The 19,708-nt window shown below is 43.7% G+C and overlaps 1 protein-coding gene across 4 annotated transcripts; it reads right to left on the bottom strand.

The window, feature by feature from the left end:
* Window positions 1–215: 215 nt before the first annotated feature.
* Window positions 216–19,115, bottom strand: pkma (pyruvate kinase M1/2a). Of its 4 annotated transcripts, none has more exons than XM_079997759.1 (11): window positions 18,983–19,115; window positions 12,782–12,966; window positions 12,418–12,509; window positions 9,108–9,239; window positions 8,377–8,563; window positions 7,980–8,250; window positions 7,728–7,878; window positions 7,419–7,571; window positions 4,845–5,011; window positions 2,492–2,673; window positions 216–1,306 (listed from the first exon to the last, which is right to left on the bottom strand). In XM_079997759.1, exons 2-11 carry the CDS (start codon window positions 12,936–12,938, stop codon window positions 1,200–1,202), a joined length of 1,599 nt encoding a protein of 532 aa, XP_079853885.1. In that variant the 5' UTR covers window positions 12,939–12,966; window positions 18,983–19,115; the 3' UTR covers window positions 216–1,199. The 4 variants fall into 4 exon arrangements, with proteins under 4 accessions (XP_079853885.1, XP_079853884.1, XP_079853887.1 ...); XM_079997758.1 differs by lacking the exon at window positions 4,845–5,011 and adding an exon at window positions 4,243–4,409; XM_079997761.1 differs by lacking the exon at window positions 18,983–19,115 and adding an exon at window positions 17,002–17,133.
* Window positions 19,116–19,708: the final 593 nt, after the last annotated feature.

The raw sequence follows: 19,708 nt of genomic DNA, 5'->3' as shown, positions 1-19,708 counted from the left end.
TTAAATGGAAATTGCATCAGTAGTACACTTACTAATGGGTGTAATGAGTCATTTCTGGGTTTATGGGAGATCTGAACTTAACCCACTGTAAATCTGTAAACTCACCGCAGACTTGGAACACGATTCTTTTAATTCAGTGTCACCATTAACACCACATTTGTAAAAATCGAATTTGGACGACTGAAGAATAACATTCCAACACAAGACAACGGAGGTGTGTTTAGTCTCTTTTATTGATGGAGGTTCAGTCTTGTAGGACACCCAGGTTTAAGATGCAGTCAGGTCTCACGGCCCCAACCAAAAGCGTTCGGGTGGTGAGACACGTCTACAAAGCTTGATAACGTCACCACGGAAACGACTGAGCGGGCGGACGAAAGGAAAATGAGTTCTACCAGTGATCCAGTGCGGGGTTCTGGAGCCATAGGGCTTCTTCCCTTCACCCCCCCCCACCACACCACAAAAGTGCTTAGTTATATAATTTAGACTTTTATTAAACCACATGATGCCGTTTTCATAAGTGCCAACCGAGATATAATTCAAACAAAAATCATGTAAAGGCTTTCGCAGCGCTTCTCTCAACACAAAGACAGTAACTGCAGTTCAAAAAGACCTCTAGTGTGCGGACATCCAAAACTAAAGTTTCTCTACGGTTAGGCAAAAACCAGACACGGTGATGGATGACGGGAATACAAGGATACGCCATTCAACCACCGACAGTCAAGTATAATAAAGAATGTAACATCGTCTACAGTAGATGGGGAGTGCAACGTTTAACACAGACTAAGCTGGCATAAGAATACATAACACACACACGCACGCGCACACACACACAGCAGTGGGAGGACTCGGAGCGCGGCGGAGCCAAGGTCTCGCCGTGACTTTGTTCGTGTTGTATGCAGATTGTGTTTGGTAAACTGGGGTTTGTGGTGTTGGTCGCTCTCTCAAGGTGAGCCCGTCCACGACGCTGGGCTCGCAACGTCTGGTCGACTCGGATTAATACGCAGTGTTTTAGTGAGTTAAATAAAGCACATCCTGGACTGGTTTGGTTGAGTGAACGGACGTGACTCACGGTTTAGGAATACTCTGGTGCGGCGGACTATGTGTGTGTGTGTGTGTGTGGGTGTGTTCGTGTGGTGGAGTGTGAATGGAGGTGTTGTGAAGGACAGATGAAGGGGAAGAAGAGAACCTCCAGGGGTCGTTCAGGACACCAGCACCACACGCATGGTGTTGGTGTATCCGGAGCCCGGACGCCAGCCGGTCAGCACAATGACCACGTCGCCCTCCTTGAAGAAGCCTCTGGCCTTGCCTGGAAAGTGGACAGACACACACACAGGTTAAGGTATAAAAGGAGTAAGGGTGCTCCCATCAGGGTTTTTGGGGCCAATCGCGGGGTCTATTTGCAGCCTTATATTTATCGTTTATCATAAGTTATTTATTTCACTATTCTTAAAAACATGTATATTGAGTATTACAATTCCGAGATGAGAAAGTATCATAAAATGACAACTGTTTATTTATTTATGCATGAGGGGCAAAGCTTTGGATTTAGACCCCGTTCCCACCTGGCATTAACATGCGTCTTTGATTAACGCAAGTGGACAGCTCTAACGCCAGATCTAAGAGCGCCCAATGCGTCCTCAATGCAGTTTGAGATCCGATCGCTCGGACCACATTCAGGGGTGGTCGGGGCCACATGTATCCACATTCTTTTGGCGCCTTAAACGCAAATGTGTCCTGGGCCACGTTGACGCATCGCCTACTCAACCGACATCTTCCATGGAAGTACATACTTATTTGCGCGTCATATTAAAGTCTGGTCAGGAAATTAAATCTCCCCGTCACAGACGTGAAGGATTTGTTATTTACAAGTCAAGTATTTTGACAAAAAAACAGAAAAACATAGTTTTTACTAAATTAGATCCCATAGCAACGGAAAGCGACGGGGAGACGTGCGGCGTCGCAGCACTGGACACACAGGTTTTTCGTTTCATTCATTCCATTACGCAGCGATCGGGACGGTGCCTTCCCTCGGTAATGTTTAAATAAAATTGTTCCATACAAGTAGGAAACAAACGGAAATAAATCCATCTGTCGACACGCTGTCTAGGCAGTGCAGTGGATCCTTGAGGGAGCGATCTGCGGCATGTACGGTGCACCGCTGTCTGGGGGAGAAAAAACTGCACTCCAGTTCCCTCAGTTACATTGACGTTATGCAGTATTACTAGTGTGATAATCACAATGTTATTCTCTCCCTCTGTCCCTCCCACTGAAATTGTTGCAGTAAAACCGCGATTTCCGCAAGTACCGCTTTGCCACTTCCCACTTCCATTTTGGTGTGTTATTACATAACGCGTTGAATTAATACTCATCATAAAAACGTAACCTATTGCATTCAAGATTTTCATTACAAAATGTGGCCTTGTTGCGGTGCCAGCTGAATTATTATCTTTCTAATGTAATTGGTTCAGGATAGATGGCGTGGGCGTCTCACCCATCTCCATGGCGAAGTTGACGCGCAGGTCGACGTCCTCGGCCCACACGTTGTGGGCGGGCTTGTTGTAGAAGACGGGGAAGATGCCGCGGTACAGGTGCGCCTGGCGTGCCGTCTGCGAGTTACGGGTCAAAGCGATGATGGGGGCGCGGGGCCGGTACCTGGAGATCAGGTGGGCAGACCTAAAAGACAAAAAAATAAAATAAAATAAAAAGCTGCTTGTGTGCTTGAAGAGGATGTATGTTGCATGTCAACTCTGCTGATTTATTTTTATACATTATGAACATTGTTTAACACATTATATGAAGATCAGTGGGAGAAAGTCTAGTACATGACAACTTAATATGAACGAAATCGATTGTTCATAAGCCCCCGAATTAAACATTTGACAGACGTGATTTGACATGAAAACTAGTAAATGGTACAGTAGGCCCACAGAGGCAGCTCCACCAGGCACAGGACAGGAAATTAAAACAGGACAGAGGACTGATGCGAGTAGACGCCCAAAAACAATCTACATAAAATGTTTTGTCAAACTCCCTCATAGATCCTTTTTCCAGTTGGTACAAGTAAAGCAAATATTCTATTTAAAATCCCCAATACTTTACTATTGGGGCTTTTGAATAGAATACAATTTTACTAATATATACTATGAGTTTATGTAGACCGTTTATGCCAGATCTCATGACCATGGTGATGGTCTTCTCATTAATCTGGAATCTTTGGCATTGGTTGTGAAAATGAACCTTTGAAACAAAGCTCTTATCAGTAGATTAAATGTTATCGTCAGATTACATCTTTACATTGCATCGGCCGCACGTTAAGTCAATCACAGCACGGAGCCACAGCCTCACTGTTCCCCTTTTTACCAGCACCATGCATGACCAGCACACACACACACAAAGCAAAGGCTACGTTCACACTGCAAGTATAGTGACCCAGATCTAATTTTTTTCTCCTATGTGTGTGACACACACACACATACATATACATATATATATATATATATATATATATATATATATATATATATATATATATATATATATATATATATATATATATATATATATATATATTTTTTTTTTTTTTTTTTTTTTAAATTTTATTTATTTTTTTCCCCCAGCACGTGAAGAGCAACAATCACATGGAATCTGATCTTTTCAAATATGACCTGTGCCACTCTCACACGGTCCTAAATGTGATGCATATCCGATCTGCGCAATATTAGTCATATGGTCGGATTAGGATTTGTGACTTTTAAATCACTTCCTGTTTATATTGGTCATAATTATACATGGCCGGGGCTGTTGAAGTAAAGGTGGAGGATGTTTGCAGCCCGTGGAAAGATGGTGGTCTTGAAGAAGAGGTCTTGAAAATAACTGGCCCCTGACGAGATGCCCCTATTTAAAATGCAACCCGCTTCAAAAGACTATCAAGAGAAATGGCCGAGCAGGAGCCATGAGAGAAGGGCCATTTCAGGAGAGCAAGCAGTTCGCACTGGCATTAAATATGGGCCACATATAAACAAAATTCAATTGGATGAGTGTGATAAATTGGAATTGAGCACGAAGGCCTGCAATGTGCACGTAGGTTCAGAACAGTAGTTATTCATCGCGGATCGAGGAGTTCATCAAGGATTTGCAAAACGGAATCATCTTGATCAATACAGGTATTGACACTCAGTATTGGCACCGTACCTCCAGGGACCAGGTTCCTTGTCTCACTCATCTCACCCCTCCCTCCCTTACCTGCCCGTCTTGGTGAGAACGATGATGGCGCTAGCGCAGCATTTGAACGAGGACTCCACGGCGCCCACGGCCACGCCCTCTGAGGGGTCTCTGGTCAGGTGGGAGTGCCTCCTCAGCTCCTCAAACAGCTGTCTATGGAAGGTGGCGGCCTCAGCCTCCCGTGCGATCTGCGCGTGCGGGCGAGGGTCCGAGGGAGTTTACACTTAAGTCACACACACACACACACAGCTACACAGCAAGCACCAGGGAGGGACTGGCAAATGCTTAGCAAACCTCCTGGATGGACGGGTTTTAGAAAGGAACCACAGCTACATTATTTTTGACTTCCTTTAACACTGTTAAGCGATATAATTCCATTATAACAAATTATAAATGGCCCTGAAATAATATTTCCAGGTTTTTGCACCATTTTGAATCTTTTGATCCATCCCTTCCTCATCCAGTAGGATATAAAAGCAGATACCATGCCTCCCAGGCCGCTTGGTCCCTGTCTGGCCCTTCTCTGAATCTGAACCTCAGCACCTGACAGACAGTTTCCTTGACCAGGGAAGAGTGGTGGTGGTCATGGGGGAGGGGGGTGGGGGGGTGGGGGTCCTGCCTACCTTCCAGAGCCAGTGAGCACAATGAACGCAGAGGCTAAGATCTTAAAGGAGGCTTCGACGGCACCGATAGCGATAGCCTCGGCGGGGTCGGTGGCTTGCGGCGTGCTGCGACGCAGGTCCTCAAACACCTGCCGATGGAACATGGCCGCTTCGGCCTCGCGAGCGATCTGCCGCAGGCCAGGGGCAAGGTGCAACAGGCAAGGGTGCAAATCCACATCAGGCACGCGATAGCAAATCAAAGGAAAAGACATTGAGGAGAACAGATAGGGAAAGAGAGAAGGAGGAACCAAAGATAGGAAATAGGATAGAAGTAGAAAAACACAGAACAGGAGGGGAACGCAATAAAACATTTTTAGTGCAGTTAGTGAGATAACAACTAGAGATGCACCGATCCATCGGCCGGTTCTCAGCTTGATCGGCCGGTCACTGGTCACGGCCGATCAGTGTGAGATAAATGATGGCTCACGTCATGCTAGGGCTGGGCGGTAAACCGACTTTACAGTACATCCATATATTTTCAAACGAGATACGAGGACGACACCACACCGATAGTTTGATGTTGCGATAAAATACATGATCCCTTTCTTCTGAAAGCCGTGCCAGTGTTTGCATCTTCTCTCTCACACTCTCCATGCAACGCGACCCAGGGGGGCAGATGGATAGTGGGGAGTCTGCTAGTAATACACGACTTGAGATAAAAAAAAAATTAGGGGGCGCATTTTTTTGGGCTTGTTTAAAAAAAAGAAAAAAAAAAAAAGGTTGCTTGTTACAAAAATCTGACAAGTGACTTTATTTTTATTTTATTATCATTTTTTTTTAACGTATGCTCACTATTTTCCTCAATGCAGAGGTTCCCAACCACCAGGCCGCTGGGCATTTGCAGCCAGGCTATGAGAAGGCGGGCGGGAATTCTTTCAGAAGCGATCTCAGCTCTGATTGTGCCGCTGCTGCTCTGCTGCGGAGCTGGATTTTATTTGTACAAAAAAGAGCTCTGCCCGGCAACCAGGGGCACTTTATAATTTGAGATTTGTTCGAGTGAGTGGGAGAGAGAGAAGGTCCTATAACCTGGTGCAGTTTTGGAGAAAATGTAAAAGTGATTAGACAGTCAATGTTTAATTATGAACTTACAATTGAATTTCCCATTAGAGAGAAGGTACAAAAATGTTTGCCGTTGCCGTCAATTATAGTTCTTAGAAAGAATCGGAATTGGCCAGAATCGGAATCGGCGGCCAAGAAAATGGCAATCGGTGCATCTCTGATAACAACAAAACGTACATGTTAAAACACATCCAAAAGGCATGACCTGACGACAAACATTTCACTTCGATTTCGAGAGGAAAAACCAAAAAAAAGACAATAGTGCTCCACTACAGTGAAACAGCCAAATTGTTGCACCCTGACACAGTCATTATGACTCATCTAAACTGTCAAATGTACTGTTAGATTGTTGGGTTTTGAGGATTAGAGCCCATTGGGAGTTATAACATGTTACGCTCTGCACAAGGCAAACCATAGAAAAGCAGACAATCAGCAGATGAGAGGAACAAGAAATAGTAGAAAAGTAGAACTCGAAGGGTTAACTTCATGAGGCGTGCAGAAAATAAATATGAGATGTTAAAAAAAAAAAAAAAAAAGGCAGGTGAAAGCCTGCGGGTGAGTGCAGGGTGCCAACATATTTTTGATGAAAATTGAAGAATAAATAAAGGCTTTTCTTGGGAGTGGTAAGTTGATGTGCAGCGAGCAAGAAAGGCGGGGACTGCTGAGTCACTGCTGCATCCTGCAACATGACTGTGCAGAATCCAGAGCAGCAGAGGACAGAGGAGGTAAGCGGTAGAGGAGCAGGAGGACTTGCTGCGTTATCCATCCATGCAGGCTGTTCTAATGCTACTATTCCCATCAGAATTCCTTCCTGAGACACAATAATTGTTTTAACAGGTCTTCAGGTTTTCGTTCTTAAAGGGTGGCTCACCCATAGCTGACTCTGGCCAACACAGAAACGCCAATAAAGAGGTGATATATCGATATAATATCCATATTGTGATTGAGAGTTAATGAGGTTAAGAGATAATGTCTGGGATTTTGGTCAAAGATATAGTTACATTTTGTTTTTAAGGCTGCAGTACAGTAAAGTAATGCAATATTCTGAATGTCAAGACTGTTCTCGCTGTTCTAATCAATGTCCCTACCTGCTTGGTCATTCAAAAGTTCTGTAATATTTCTTGTGTGTAAATATCCTATGAAAGAAAACTTAAGTAGATGGATGGATGGTTAAATAAATGTAGCTCCCAATGGACCAGACCCTCCCTTTATGCTGAAAGTCTGGCCAAGAGGGAAGAAGATGCAGTACAGAGGGGCCAATGAATGACAGCTGCCTTGTCATAAAGGAACATGAAAGAAAATAACAGGAACTTAACTCCCAATAAGTGACTAAGTACTTTAACCTCTAAATACTGTCCTTCAAACAGACAATTTGACTTTTATATGCGTTTGTCATAAACAAAATAAAGGGAACGACATGAAGCTTTGACATGACGGTTGTGTAGCGGTGCCGGAGGTGCGTCACCACGTACTCACCATGTGCTGTGTGCGCACGGCCTCCAGGGGATAGTCTCCCTTGGCGGTCTCTCCACTCAGCATTATGCAGTCGGCGCCGTCCAGCACGGCGTTGGCTACGTCGCTTCCCTCAGCGCGGGTGGGCCGGGGCTTCTTGATCATGCTCTCCAACATCTGCCGATGGGATCCAGATAAAGGGGGCGTTAGAAGAGACATAATGCATTATGAGAACAGTGTTGGTTTAGTTGTTGTTACGTGCAGAGGGGCTGGGTATTGGGGCAGGATCTCCTCTGAAAAAGAAAATGCTGTTTTTCCCGCCTCTGAGCTAACCTGCGTAGCGCAGGTGATCGGCTTGCCAGCTCGGTTGCAGCGACCGATCATCATCTTCTGGGCCAGGAACACCTTTTCCGTGGGGATTTCAATACCCAGGTCACCGCGGGCAACCATGATGCCATCACTAGCCTCCATGATCTCATCAAACCTGCCGAAAAAAAAAAAAAAAAAAAAGCATGAAGCGCAAGAAAACAACTTTTATGTATGTAATGTATCTTGGTGGCTTATGTGGTGTTGGTACGCGCTTACCTGCGAACGCCCTCGTGGTTCTCCAGCTTACTGATGATCTTGATGTCCTTGCCCTTGTCTCCCAGCACGGCCCTGACGGCGTGTACGTCCGCTGCCTTGCGGATGAAGGAGGCGAAGACCATGTCCACCCCCTGTTCCAAGCCAAACTGCAGGTCCTTGATGTCCTTGTCGGAGACGGCAGGCAGGTCCACCGCGGCGCCGGGGAGGTTCACGCCCTTCTTGCTGCCCAGGGTGCCGCCGTTTTCGATCTCGCACATCAGGAAGTCGGAGCCTAAGGGTGAGAGTGAGAGTTTTGTCCCGCTAGCCTACTCTTTCTATCTGATTGCGCATTCTGTAGGTTTAAGTCCCCTCTTCAGTTGAGCTCATCCATCATAGACGATCTTAGGGAGGTACTTACCGATCTCCTTGACCTGCAGGGACATGAGTCCATCGTCGATGTAGATCTTGCTGCCGATCTCCACCACCTTGGTGATGTTCTTGTAGTCCAGCCAGAGGACCTCATCGTCACAGTTTTCTTGGTAAGAGTCGTCCAGGGTCAGCTTGATCATGTTTCCCTTCTTCAGCTCCACCTCAGCTGTGCCACTCTGTCATGTTTCATAAAACACATCGGGTTAGCAAATGTGTTTGGGGCACCTTTTTTTTTTTTGCCTCTGACATGTAAAGCTAGTAGCCATTGTGGTGAATGAGAAGTTTTTGATCACTGGAAATTTAAATTCTCACACCAATGCAAGGAAACCTCTTGCCACTGGTAATTTTCTCCTTGTAAATTGAGAATGACAGTGTTTTCAAAACACCCTGTATTTTGTAAGCACGGTTGAGGTGAATTAGACAGAGGACCGACATGTTTACACTACAGTCTTTCTGTGGGTTGGGCCCCCATAGCAAGTGCACAGCACCACTGCACCAAATAAATACTGAAATGGACCAAATATAGAAATAAAAGTGAAAGTGTTCCATCATTCATGATTGGGTCAGCATAGCTTTATTCCCAAAACTTCTTAAGTGCCCAAAACCGTTAACGTGTATCCCAATCCTGCATGTAGAGTAGCTCTGTAGTCCATACACCATATATTAAGGATTTCAGTTGTAAATGTTCTTCTATAAAAACAACGGTGAAATTGGACTTACTCCCTTGATAAGTCCGGTCCTGATCTCTGGGCCCTTGGTGTCCAGAGCGATGCCCACTGGTCGGTAGTGGATGCTGCCTGGCTCAAAGCTCTCACAGGCCTCACGCACATTTTTGATGGTCTGTTCATGGTACTGTGGATTAAGGAAGATTGTCAGAGATCAGATTCTAGCGATAGTTCCCGTGGTACGAGTTCAGATTATAGAGGTTGTGGCTTAGTGGGAAAACACAAGAGTTACTTAGGCACGTAGGGACCCCTCTGTTCTACAATTAAAATCCCACCAGAGCTTTGTCTTTGTGTTTTTCCTAACTGCTCAATTATTTCCCTCTCTTCCAGTAAACCAAAGTTGGAAAGAATTCTGAAGGAAATGTATTCAGCCTTAGACATGAGCAGGTAGGGAAGCAAGCTTGTGCAAAGCCATCTATAGCACATCTGGCTGTACGGGTAAAGACCAAAGCCGTGACTTTATCTTCAGAAGACTAAATTGCCTAACCCCACGAGCAATAAAACATACATGTACAGGAAAGGACACCACCCAGCCTATAACCACCCCCGCATAGTTGGTGAGTAATCAACAGGTTACGCATAACAAGCTATCACAATACCTGTATAAGTTCAGGCAATTGGAAGATAAGACCTATCTATCTCAAATCTTAATGGCCATATAAATTCATCCCTGATGAATGGGCTTGAATACACTGGGGCTGGGTGACAGGCAAGAATTTATGATGATAATAACCACAGAATTTCCCACAATATCCATATTCATCTTGACTACTTATATTCCAAATCCCATGGTAATTAATCCAATGGAAATTCATCAGATGATTAAGGTATTGTAAATAATGATATTAAACAAACTATAGGGCGTAGTTTATCCAAATAAAACTCCCTCTGATATTCCCTAATATACCATGAGAAATATTTTGTAGCTTCTTGGCATCATTAGTTTAGTCTACAAAAATGATCTACGAAGATGTGTTTTGATCTTCATTTTGTGAGGATACAATAAAACTGAAGGATTGTAAACAATACAACTGAATTATCGTCCAGCCTTAACAGCAGCTGCATTGAGGCTTCATTGCATTACACCGAAGAGAATTTGTATAGACTGTGTGTAGTGTAGTGTGTGTTGCCCTTCTCAAGGTCTCCTCCATCCCATAACTGAACAAAACAAAGCAGCGGTTCTATACGGATTTCTTCTTGTATGGTAGCCAAGTGTTTGTTTGAGCATGGTACTTTAATAACCCTTTCCCACTGCACCAAAAACCTGGTAACACCCGCTAATATCTGGCGTTTGTCATTAGCCACAACATGTAATACCCGTGTTTCAGTCCCATAGACACAGGGGGTGGCAGTAGCAGCAGGTTTTTATCAGCTCCGGCTCCGGCCGGCTTTGATTTCAACATGACACCCAGGCTGACCTGCCAATTTACGCCCCTTTACCGGCGGGATGAGACGCCCGTTGAAGTTTCGGAAGTTGACGCATTGATAGATATCCACGTATCATTCGATCATTTCATATCCAATTTAGAAGACAAAATCAAGGCGTGTCATGGTTCCGTGACAAGCCTCTTTTCAGCGTGTTCGAAACGCCGTACATGAAACGCCAGAAAAAAAGAAAAGAAAAGAACGAAAGAACAGCATTCCTCCTGGCAATGGGTAGGTGTCAATCGCCTATTTTAAAACCCCGGGTAAACCCGCTTATTTAAGTGTAAAAATGGTTTAAGATGGTCATCAACATACAAATGGCTAATTTAAAAGCTTAATAATTGTTAAAGACAAAAACATATGGGATTGGAATCAGTAGAAAAGAAAAGTGGTATCGTGCCACCTCAAGCAAAAAGAGTTGTAAACTTGGCCTGGGAACAGCATTTATGCCCCCAGGGAAACAACGGCAATGTAGAGTACAGAGGTTTATGGGTGTGCCTCTTACCACTGGGTTGGCTGACCATTAAAGTAAACCTACAAATGCTTCAATACGGAGGCAACCACACTGGTGTGACTGCATGCCTGGCCAACAGACTGGAGCCTTAGTTATTAATTTGGATTCATTGCTCAGATCCTCCTCCCTCGCGGATGAAGTCTTTAAATCCAGAGAGGGGCATGGGGCGCAACGGGTGAAGATGACGGCGGTGGGGGGCGGCCGGGATACGCCTCGCTCTGCTTGCCGAAGTTGGGGCGGAGTTCCGAATTTATTCTCAAAACACAGGGGTACTTTTTTTTTTGCGTGACCCCAACACTCTTATTGTAGATGTATTTAATGTATTTATTTTCCTCTGTGCATAACAGGGAGACACTCAGTCACTCACACTATACTGCAGTATGATTAGCAACCAATCAGGTTGGCCTCCTGTCTGCTTTACAAGGGTAACACCTGATCTTGAATTTGAATGATGATGGGTGTCATAATACTTGAGCCACAATTTGCATTGAATAATTTCCGTCTATAATCGAATTAACATTCAAATCATTTGGACTTCAGAGGATGGACAAGGAGGCTTATTGTCTGAAATAATCATTATTTTCAATAAGTGAAGAGTCAAAAAAAGCTGCATGAATACATTTGCACAAAAAAAAACAAAAAACAGCATGAATACATTTGAGTAGTATAAATCTTGACAAATTTCAGTCAATTATGAGCATACGGATCTAAGTCATCAATAACATCTTTCAAGACTGTTTAAATAACACATTAAGAGTTTGTTACACACAGCAAGAAGACACGGATTAAGTATTTATGGTGCTTCTTTAAAAATATAGGTCTGGTCCAAGCCTTTGCACGCACGCACACACACACACACACACACACACACACACACACACACACACACACACACACACACACACACACACACACACACACACACACACACACACACACACACACACACACACACACACACACACACTTTACTGATTAGCATTAAACTCAGTAAATAATAAATTCAATAAACTCTTTAGTAAAAACTCAAGAAATAATCAGATCTAGTGAGGTGTGATAATATGTCCTATTATCTTACTGCTACTTGCATTCTAATGCTGAACTAATGTAGTCATTTCCAAACAAGGAATTGGTTTATTGTTCTGAATTGACCATTACACCAATAGGCATGGAGAAAAGAAAAAAAAAAAAAGAGGGAAAAGAAAGTATGTTTCCTTGTGGCCTAAGGCATTCTGCGATAAGGCACAGTGAGGGGACGTGCTTGAGGGGAGCTTTCAGCCAAGCATGAACATGTCTCAAACAACAAGTCTCTGACACCCATTGTATAGTGCACATTTACACAGTAGGGAAAGAAATGTGGGCCTACCTCGTGCGTTCCGTGGGAGAAGTTCAAGCGTGCAATGTTCATTCCAGATTTGATCATCTCTTTCAGCATATCCACAGAGCGGGAGGCCGGCCCTGTGAGCGTCAGGGAACAGGATTAAGACGCCTGATCTTTTTGAACAGACATATTAAAATTAAGAATTTTTACAAACAACTCAGGTGCTAAACACATAAGACATAAGTTAAGAACAATTTAATCCATGTAAATGACAAAATAAAAAAAACGTCCTTGTAAGTAGAAGCGCTGCAAGCAATGACACAAAATAGGTAACATACTTTGCATGAGGCTATACAAAGGTATGTTAAACAAGGATTACATTGTGATTGTGTGTCTCATGTTAACCAACCGATGGTGCAGATGATGCCAGTGTTGCGTGCGGTGGTGGGCTCGGAGTCGATGTCCAGCAGGCACATGTGTTCCAGGAAGGTGTCGGCCATAGCAGCGTTGAGCTGCTGCGTCTGGATGAAGGCGGAGCCCATGTCGAGAGACTTTGAGTGAGGCATTGTGGTCCCTTGTGCAGCTGGAGAAGTCCTGCAAGGATGCATACACAGTTAGGGATCGACAGTGAGGCTTTCAATCTTTTAGGGTACACTGGTACGAATTCAACAAAAATATATGGACTTCTTAATTACAAATGATTTGTATTTTCTTTTATAATTTTCAAATCAACGGAACATAATAATGCTTATTGAAAAATGTCTATGCATTTGCAACAGCATTAAAATGAATTTGTAATACATTTTAAAAAGGCACACAGTTAATAAAAACAAAATAATAAAACTTATTAAATTACAGACGGAATGCCGAGAAGTTTGTCGAAAACAATAAAATTGGAGCCAAATAACACACACAAGTTCATTTTGAGCATGTCTAAACAACCATGAGACCAAGGTGAAGTGTGTGGATACTGTCCTTGATGTACTGCTCAAGTCATTTGCACTGAAAAACAAAACTTTTTTCCACTCTGCCCCGTCGGAAAAATCAGCTAGAACAACAATATCCCCATGTATCCCATTAAAGACAAACATCATGTTATTGTTACTAAATGATAGGACTGGCAGCTGCCATGAGGCAATGTAGTCATAACTCTTAAATAAAATGACATAAACGTGACAAACTAAATACACAATGACGGCTTATCAAACCTCCTCACCACAGTTGTGTACATGGCTTTACGACATAAGGTGAACAAAAGTGAATTCCCGGCTAATCATTTGTTCATTCATTCGCTTATGAATGAAGGGGAATTTGTATTAAGAGCATGTGTCGACAGCACTTCCCAACACGATTAAACCTTATAAAAAAAAAAGAATAGTAATGATAAATAAAGCTGCAGGCAGCAATACACAGGGTCCAGTTTATTCATGTTAGGTTCGTATTACGGGTTTCTGAGGTTCAGTAAAACACATCCTATTGGACTTACAGAAATGGATGTTCCTTTTGTGTCGTTTTAATGTCCCTCAAAAACTGAGTTATAGTTTTCGGGGTTTTGTGAAACGCAACGCGAGTTCGTTTTCTGAGTTTCCTTTAAACGCAGTGTCTGTTTGGGTTGTCTGTCTACGCGGGTTCTCTCTGAACGCTATCCAGTGCACAAGGCGCAAGTGGCTGGAGGTGAATGACTTCCGAGAGGTGAAGCTCGGACTTGTATAACGTCGGATCATGATGTCACAAAGCCCCCCGCTCATAAAAACGCGCAAACATTCTTCAACTTTCAGTAAAAACAGTTTTTCTGCTCTAAATGTACATCACTATTGATCAAACTCGAATAACAAGATATCGGAAACATCCCCCATTCTAAGGAGACCTCAACCATGTTTCTACATACGGTTGTCGCGTTCCCTATACTAATACTAAAAATACAGAGAAATGTTGATGTATAATTCAAATGAACACAGGAAGATTAAACAGTGTTTAAATCCTAGACATTCAGATATATAAGCACACAGCTTATTGATCTGCCAGCCCAGTGTACATTATGTTCCCTCCCTCTCCTTTGCCCCTCTCAGTAACCCATGGCAACGACACACAATCGAATTGAAGCAATGATTTTGGCAGTGGAAACATTTCATAACTTCCCTTTATCCGCTCACGGAAAAGACCGTTTTCACAGACATTTTATTTGTTCACTGAAGTGACACACAATTATACCCACCTCCTTTTCCCCCACCTAAAATCAATCCTCTAATTCTACAGTTACAAAAGATCTGTGGGAAATGACTCAACACTAGCCAGTACAAAACGGAAACCACAAAATAACACAGATCTACTAGAAACATAAGTCTTTACTTGTAATTTAGGTCTCTTAGGAAAATAGTCACTCTATTACAAGAGGAACTCTGTATGAGGCCCCTGTAACACTGAGGTAGATTAATAAATACCCTAAGGGTTGTTTTGCAAAAGGTGCTGAGGCTGAATCTCTTTGTAGGCAACAAGATCCTCATCATTGTCAGGGTTCTGCTCCTATAAATGAGGCTCTGTTGTTGGAGTTATAGAACAACGGTGACAAATCGGGGCAGACGCTTGGTGGGAAAGAATGCATGTGTGGGGAATAAGTGTTTCTCCAAAAATAGTTCGGGGCCCCACGGTGCATCCAGGAAACATCAATAAAGGTGCCCATGTTACTTACATAGTAAAGGATATCTGAAATTGTTTAAAAAATTAAAAATAAAAGTAAAACCCAAGGTAAACGATGCATTCTCCCCAAAAGAAAAATCCATGTTTCTCCCCTGGGGTTCAATCTATCTTAAAAGTCTCCCTTTTATAGCAGAAGTATTGGAGGTTAAGTATTATCTTTGAAAATAAATCATTACATTTTGTTTAAACAGGGCAAAAACCTACCAGGCAATGTTGGATTCTGAAGTAAATATTTAGAAAGACTGTGTCCCAAAGAAAATGTGAAGACAACATTCTCTCTCCAGCTTTAAACTTATGTATTCGGGCAACTGAAGGCGATGCAACCATAAGGCCTCAAGCTAAACCGCCATTATAGGTGATTTGGACTAGAGTCACCAAGATGAGACTAGATGCCACCAAGTACGAAAATAACTAAAAATTCCAAGACCTCTAGGTGCACACAAAAAAACCCCACCCCCGGAACTGTCCAGTAATTTTAAGTCCTCATCTTTGCTGCAACCATCATACATTTAGAGAATGGTGTGGGAGGAAGTGGCTGTTGCACTGAAAGTACCTACATAAAAGGATGAATTGACACATAGGGGAACTTTCAGAGTTACTCATCAGTGCCCAATGAAAAATGCCAAGACAAACTGGCGGATTCACATTTCCCCTCACAGTACTGAGAGGGGAGAGAATTCCAGTCAGCAGCCCCAATTTGACCAATGGGCTTGCTCAAAAGGCTGCAGCTGACTGATGACGTAACACCATCGTCAGATGAAGGATGCTCCCACCCTAGTGCTGTACGTGAGCACAGTCACATCCCCACTCCGCTGCACAGCACACGAACACAACCACAGGGGACTGGGGGGGCAGCCCCCCCATGGACCAAACCATTCCTCTGAGAATACGAGGGAGGACAGCAGAAGGAGCATGGAAACATTTCTTAAATCCTGGCTGTTAGCGCACTGCTTTGAACCTTTACAGATTTAAACTTCAGGTATACTTAAACCAAGGACCAATGCCATATTTCAAGGCTGATTCGTAGTCGGAAAAGGTTGGTCATTTGTATCCACAGCTTGGGTACAGATCCAACCAATTACTTTCACAGTGGAGGCTTAGATCGATCATTTGGAGTAATTATAACACATTGAACTGCATTACAGTTGTATATTTCGTATACAAGTCAGAATTTCAGATGTTTACACAACCAGCTAGCTTATCATCCCTGCCTTTACATAGAGATTAAATGCCACATTTAGTCTACCACTTACCTTTGCCTTTATCAGTCACTATGCAAAACAAAACTCTTTATGCAGCTCCTCTGGTGAGAGGTTATTGCTAAAGGAATGTGAGTAATATAATTAGCATGAGAAACAAGGCTCTTGAGAGGCCCCTTTAACAGTTACGCATAGGTCGTGAACCAACAGGTGCAATGGTACATCCCACGGCAGGGCCAGTCTGACACAGCTAAAGATGGACTACGCCACAACACGATTCAAATAACAGCATTGACAGGGCTGGATCAGTGGCAGAGACGAATGCTCGATCTGAACCCAGGCCAGTCAGCCAGCAGCCGCACCGGAGGAGCAGCAGTGACCGTGACGCAGACGTAGCGCTAAATTTAGGGCCTGCTGCTAATAATCCCCTCAAATCCTTTTACTTCTCTAATTAACAAATACACTGCCCACACAATCTTCCATCCTGAAGAGGTTAACCCATTGGCTAAGATCAAGTTATAACCCATTGACATTAACATGTGTATGCTAGTGTTGCATAGCCACACCTTTGCATTTAATCACTATCATGGGTAGAGGTTACATTAGCGTGCAAGGTGACGCGCCCTGGCAGGTCACCATTATACCGACATATTAGGAGGCTAATCTGGGTCAAACGAAGGAGTGGCTCCTCTATCTCCTACTACACTCAACAAGGACCTTATCTGCTACTTACCCCCAGTAGTCCTTTCGGTTTCTTCTGGGGACAAAGAAGCACGTTGCTGCCACCGACTTCCGCAGCCACCCCACTGTGTTGGAATCTAGAGCCACAGACTGACCCTCTCTCAGCAGTAGCAACCGCAGCACAAGTGACACCAGCAGACGATCCTGCTGCAGTGGGTGTGCATAAGCAGGCGTCTGTCAGGGGCTCACAAAGGGAGGATAGACGGGACCAAGAGCCCTTGCTCCTTCTGTGACCAGGAAAATACCATGACCCAAGAGCATGGACATACATGAGACGTGCTACTACAGGTTTCACTACACAGCGACAACAAGCACACGCATGTTCTGCAAGGGCATGACAACCTCAGTCATCTAACTCCAAAAATAAGTATGTACTTTAAGTACATTACTATAAGTAAAGGGATTCTACCCCTTTTAAACAGTAAAACATATAATGAAAATCAATATGTAGCTGTCAATGTTGGTATTCTCATAAAAAAAAAAAACGTATGTAATGCATAAAAAAACAAAACAAAAAGAAAAAATGCGATGCTTAGGCCCGGCGGGGGATCAACACTGGGAGGAAACCCTGAGGTTCGTGAACAGGACAGAATCAATTTAAGCAAACTCAAAACCTTCAGCACCTTAAGGACAGAGCACTACTTAGTGCTGTTCCCAGAACTCCAAAATAGTCACGAGACAGACACAATGACCTGTGGGGGTTCTCTGGAAAAAGGGCTTCCATTTTGTCCAAACACGGACCTGAACCAGGACAGGACATTATATAACAATAGTCTGGCAGCAATGTTCGACCTGCAATTTGTCTAAAGACAATACAAAAGTTCTGCTCTGTTTTTCCCCGCACAGCTTATTATTTTAGGCTTTGATAAATATAGGAAGCCAACTACCCACACCTCACAAGGTACGGTTACTCTTTCAATTTAAGTGAACGGCTTTTTTGATACGACCAAACCTATAAAAATAAAACAATAATTCATCTTTACTGTTTTGGGAAGAGGAAGGCAAGGAGAGCTGGATGATTGCACAATGAGTCACTCTGGTGCATAGAGCACGTTTTCCCACATGATATACAGTATATGTGGTATTTTTGTTCAAACTCTTAAGCATTCTGTTTTTAATGCTATTTGTCTGCTGGGCCAACAGTGCATCGACCATGATCAAGGCACATGCCCTTTCTATAAAATTGTACTTGGCCTCACAAACAGATTGTGCAAAATTTGAAATTTACATTTTTCCATCTATCTATGTCTGACGCTTTATATATATTTATTTATACGCAGCAGTAGCTTTGTTTTCGGATTTCGTGCAATTTAAGAAACTAAAACGCGGAGGAGACGATGCCCTCGCTCTGCGTCATATTTTCCTGCTCTGAGCGGCCGCTCAGACGCGGACCAATGGGAAGCCGAGCTTGCCGCAGCACCACGCCCACACCAGGAGGTAGCAGGAAGCGACTTCCTGACGTCACACCCCACGCTCCCCATCTCTGCACCGCATCAAGTTACCCCCTTGAGTCCGTCTGGGGAGAGACCCCTTCCCTGAAATTACCTTTTTTATTTATAAAAGACCGTTTGTCGACGGGACACGCGGTTGAATAGCTCAACTCCGAGTATCCGTCGATCCTCTACGCGGCGGAAAACAAGTTTTGACGTTCTCCCGAACTTGACCACATATTACGTAACAGACATATTCGTTACGTTGTCCCCAGTGGTAAACTGCCAAACGGGTCTTAAAACTCAAAATGGACGAGAGGAAAAGGTTAAATAGTAATGCGATGTGCGGCGGCGGGGCCACCGGTGCAAGTCAGTGATGTTGTCCTCCAGTAACCGAACGCACTAGCAAGATGCCACCGATGGTACAAACAAAGGGGCTAGGAGGCTGGACGGTAAAGTCCCCCCGGTGCTAGCCGGTGGGGACCGGAGCACCGGGGGGGATTAGCCTTAACACCGCTGCTGCTGCTGCTGCCTGATACTCACCTTAACCCGCTGAACGCCCGCTCGGATTGACGCACCGCGACACGCAGCAGCTCAAGGTGATCCCACCCACACAACCGCCGGGACTACTTTTTGGAGATGCTGCTGGGTTAAGTATACCTCCGAGCGGGCTTAGGTCGTTCGGCAAGCAGACGCGGCGCTGATGCGTTTTTGTGTTCTGCTATGTCATCGAAGTTATGCGTCATCGCGCGGGCAAACAATGTCGCGGGCTTTTCTGCCCGTCATTCTTCAAACCAGGGAGATTTTCAACTCTAAACGTCAAGACGCGGAGGGTTAAATCAATGCCGTGGAGGTGCGTCGGCGTGGTTGGGGACCAATCAGGAAGCAGAGACGCATAGTTTGGAGCGCGAGCCCGCACGTGACTGCCGGGACGGGTATGAAGGAATGTTTCTCATTTGGAACCGAATTATGTATTTAAATGATGGTAATATGGGTCTGATAATATAATTAAAATATACGTTATAATATAATAACATCATATGATAAATACACAAAAAATATGAATAATCACATATCACATAATACCTAAATATATATATGTAAAATATGATGTGGTCTATGATTATTTATAATTATTATGTATTATCACATTGTAACGTATGTCATCTATATATATATATTCATGACATATGTTGACTTACGCTTCATATATACACTACTCACAAAAAGTTAGGGATATTTGGCTTTCGGTTGAAATTTATGGAAAAT

The sequence above is a fragment of the Zeus faber genome, assembly GCF_960531495.2.
Source record: "Zeus faber genome assembly, chromosome: 3".
NCBI classification, from domain to species: domain Eukaryota; kingdom Metazoa; phylum Chordata; class Actinopteri; order Zeiformes; family Zeidae; genus Zeus; species Zeus faber.
Note: the sequence above shows the minus strand (reverse complement) of the source record. Positions and strands in the feature narration are given on the sequence as shown.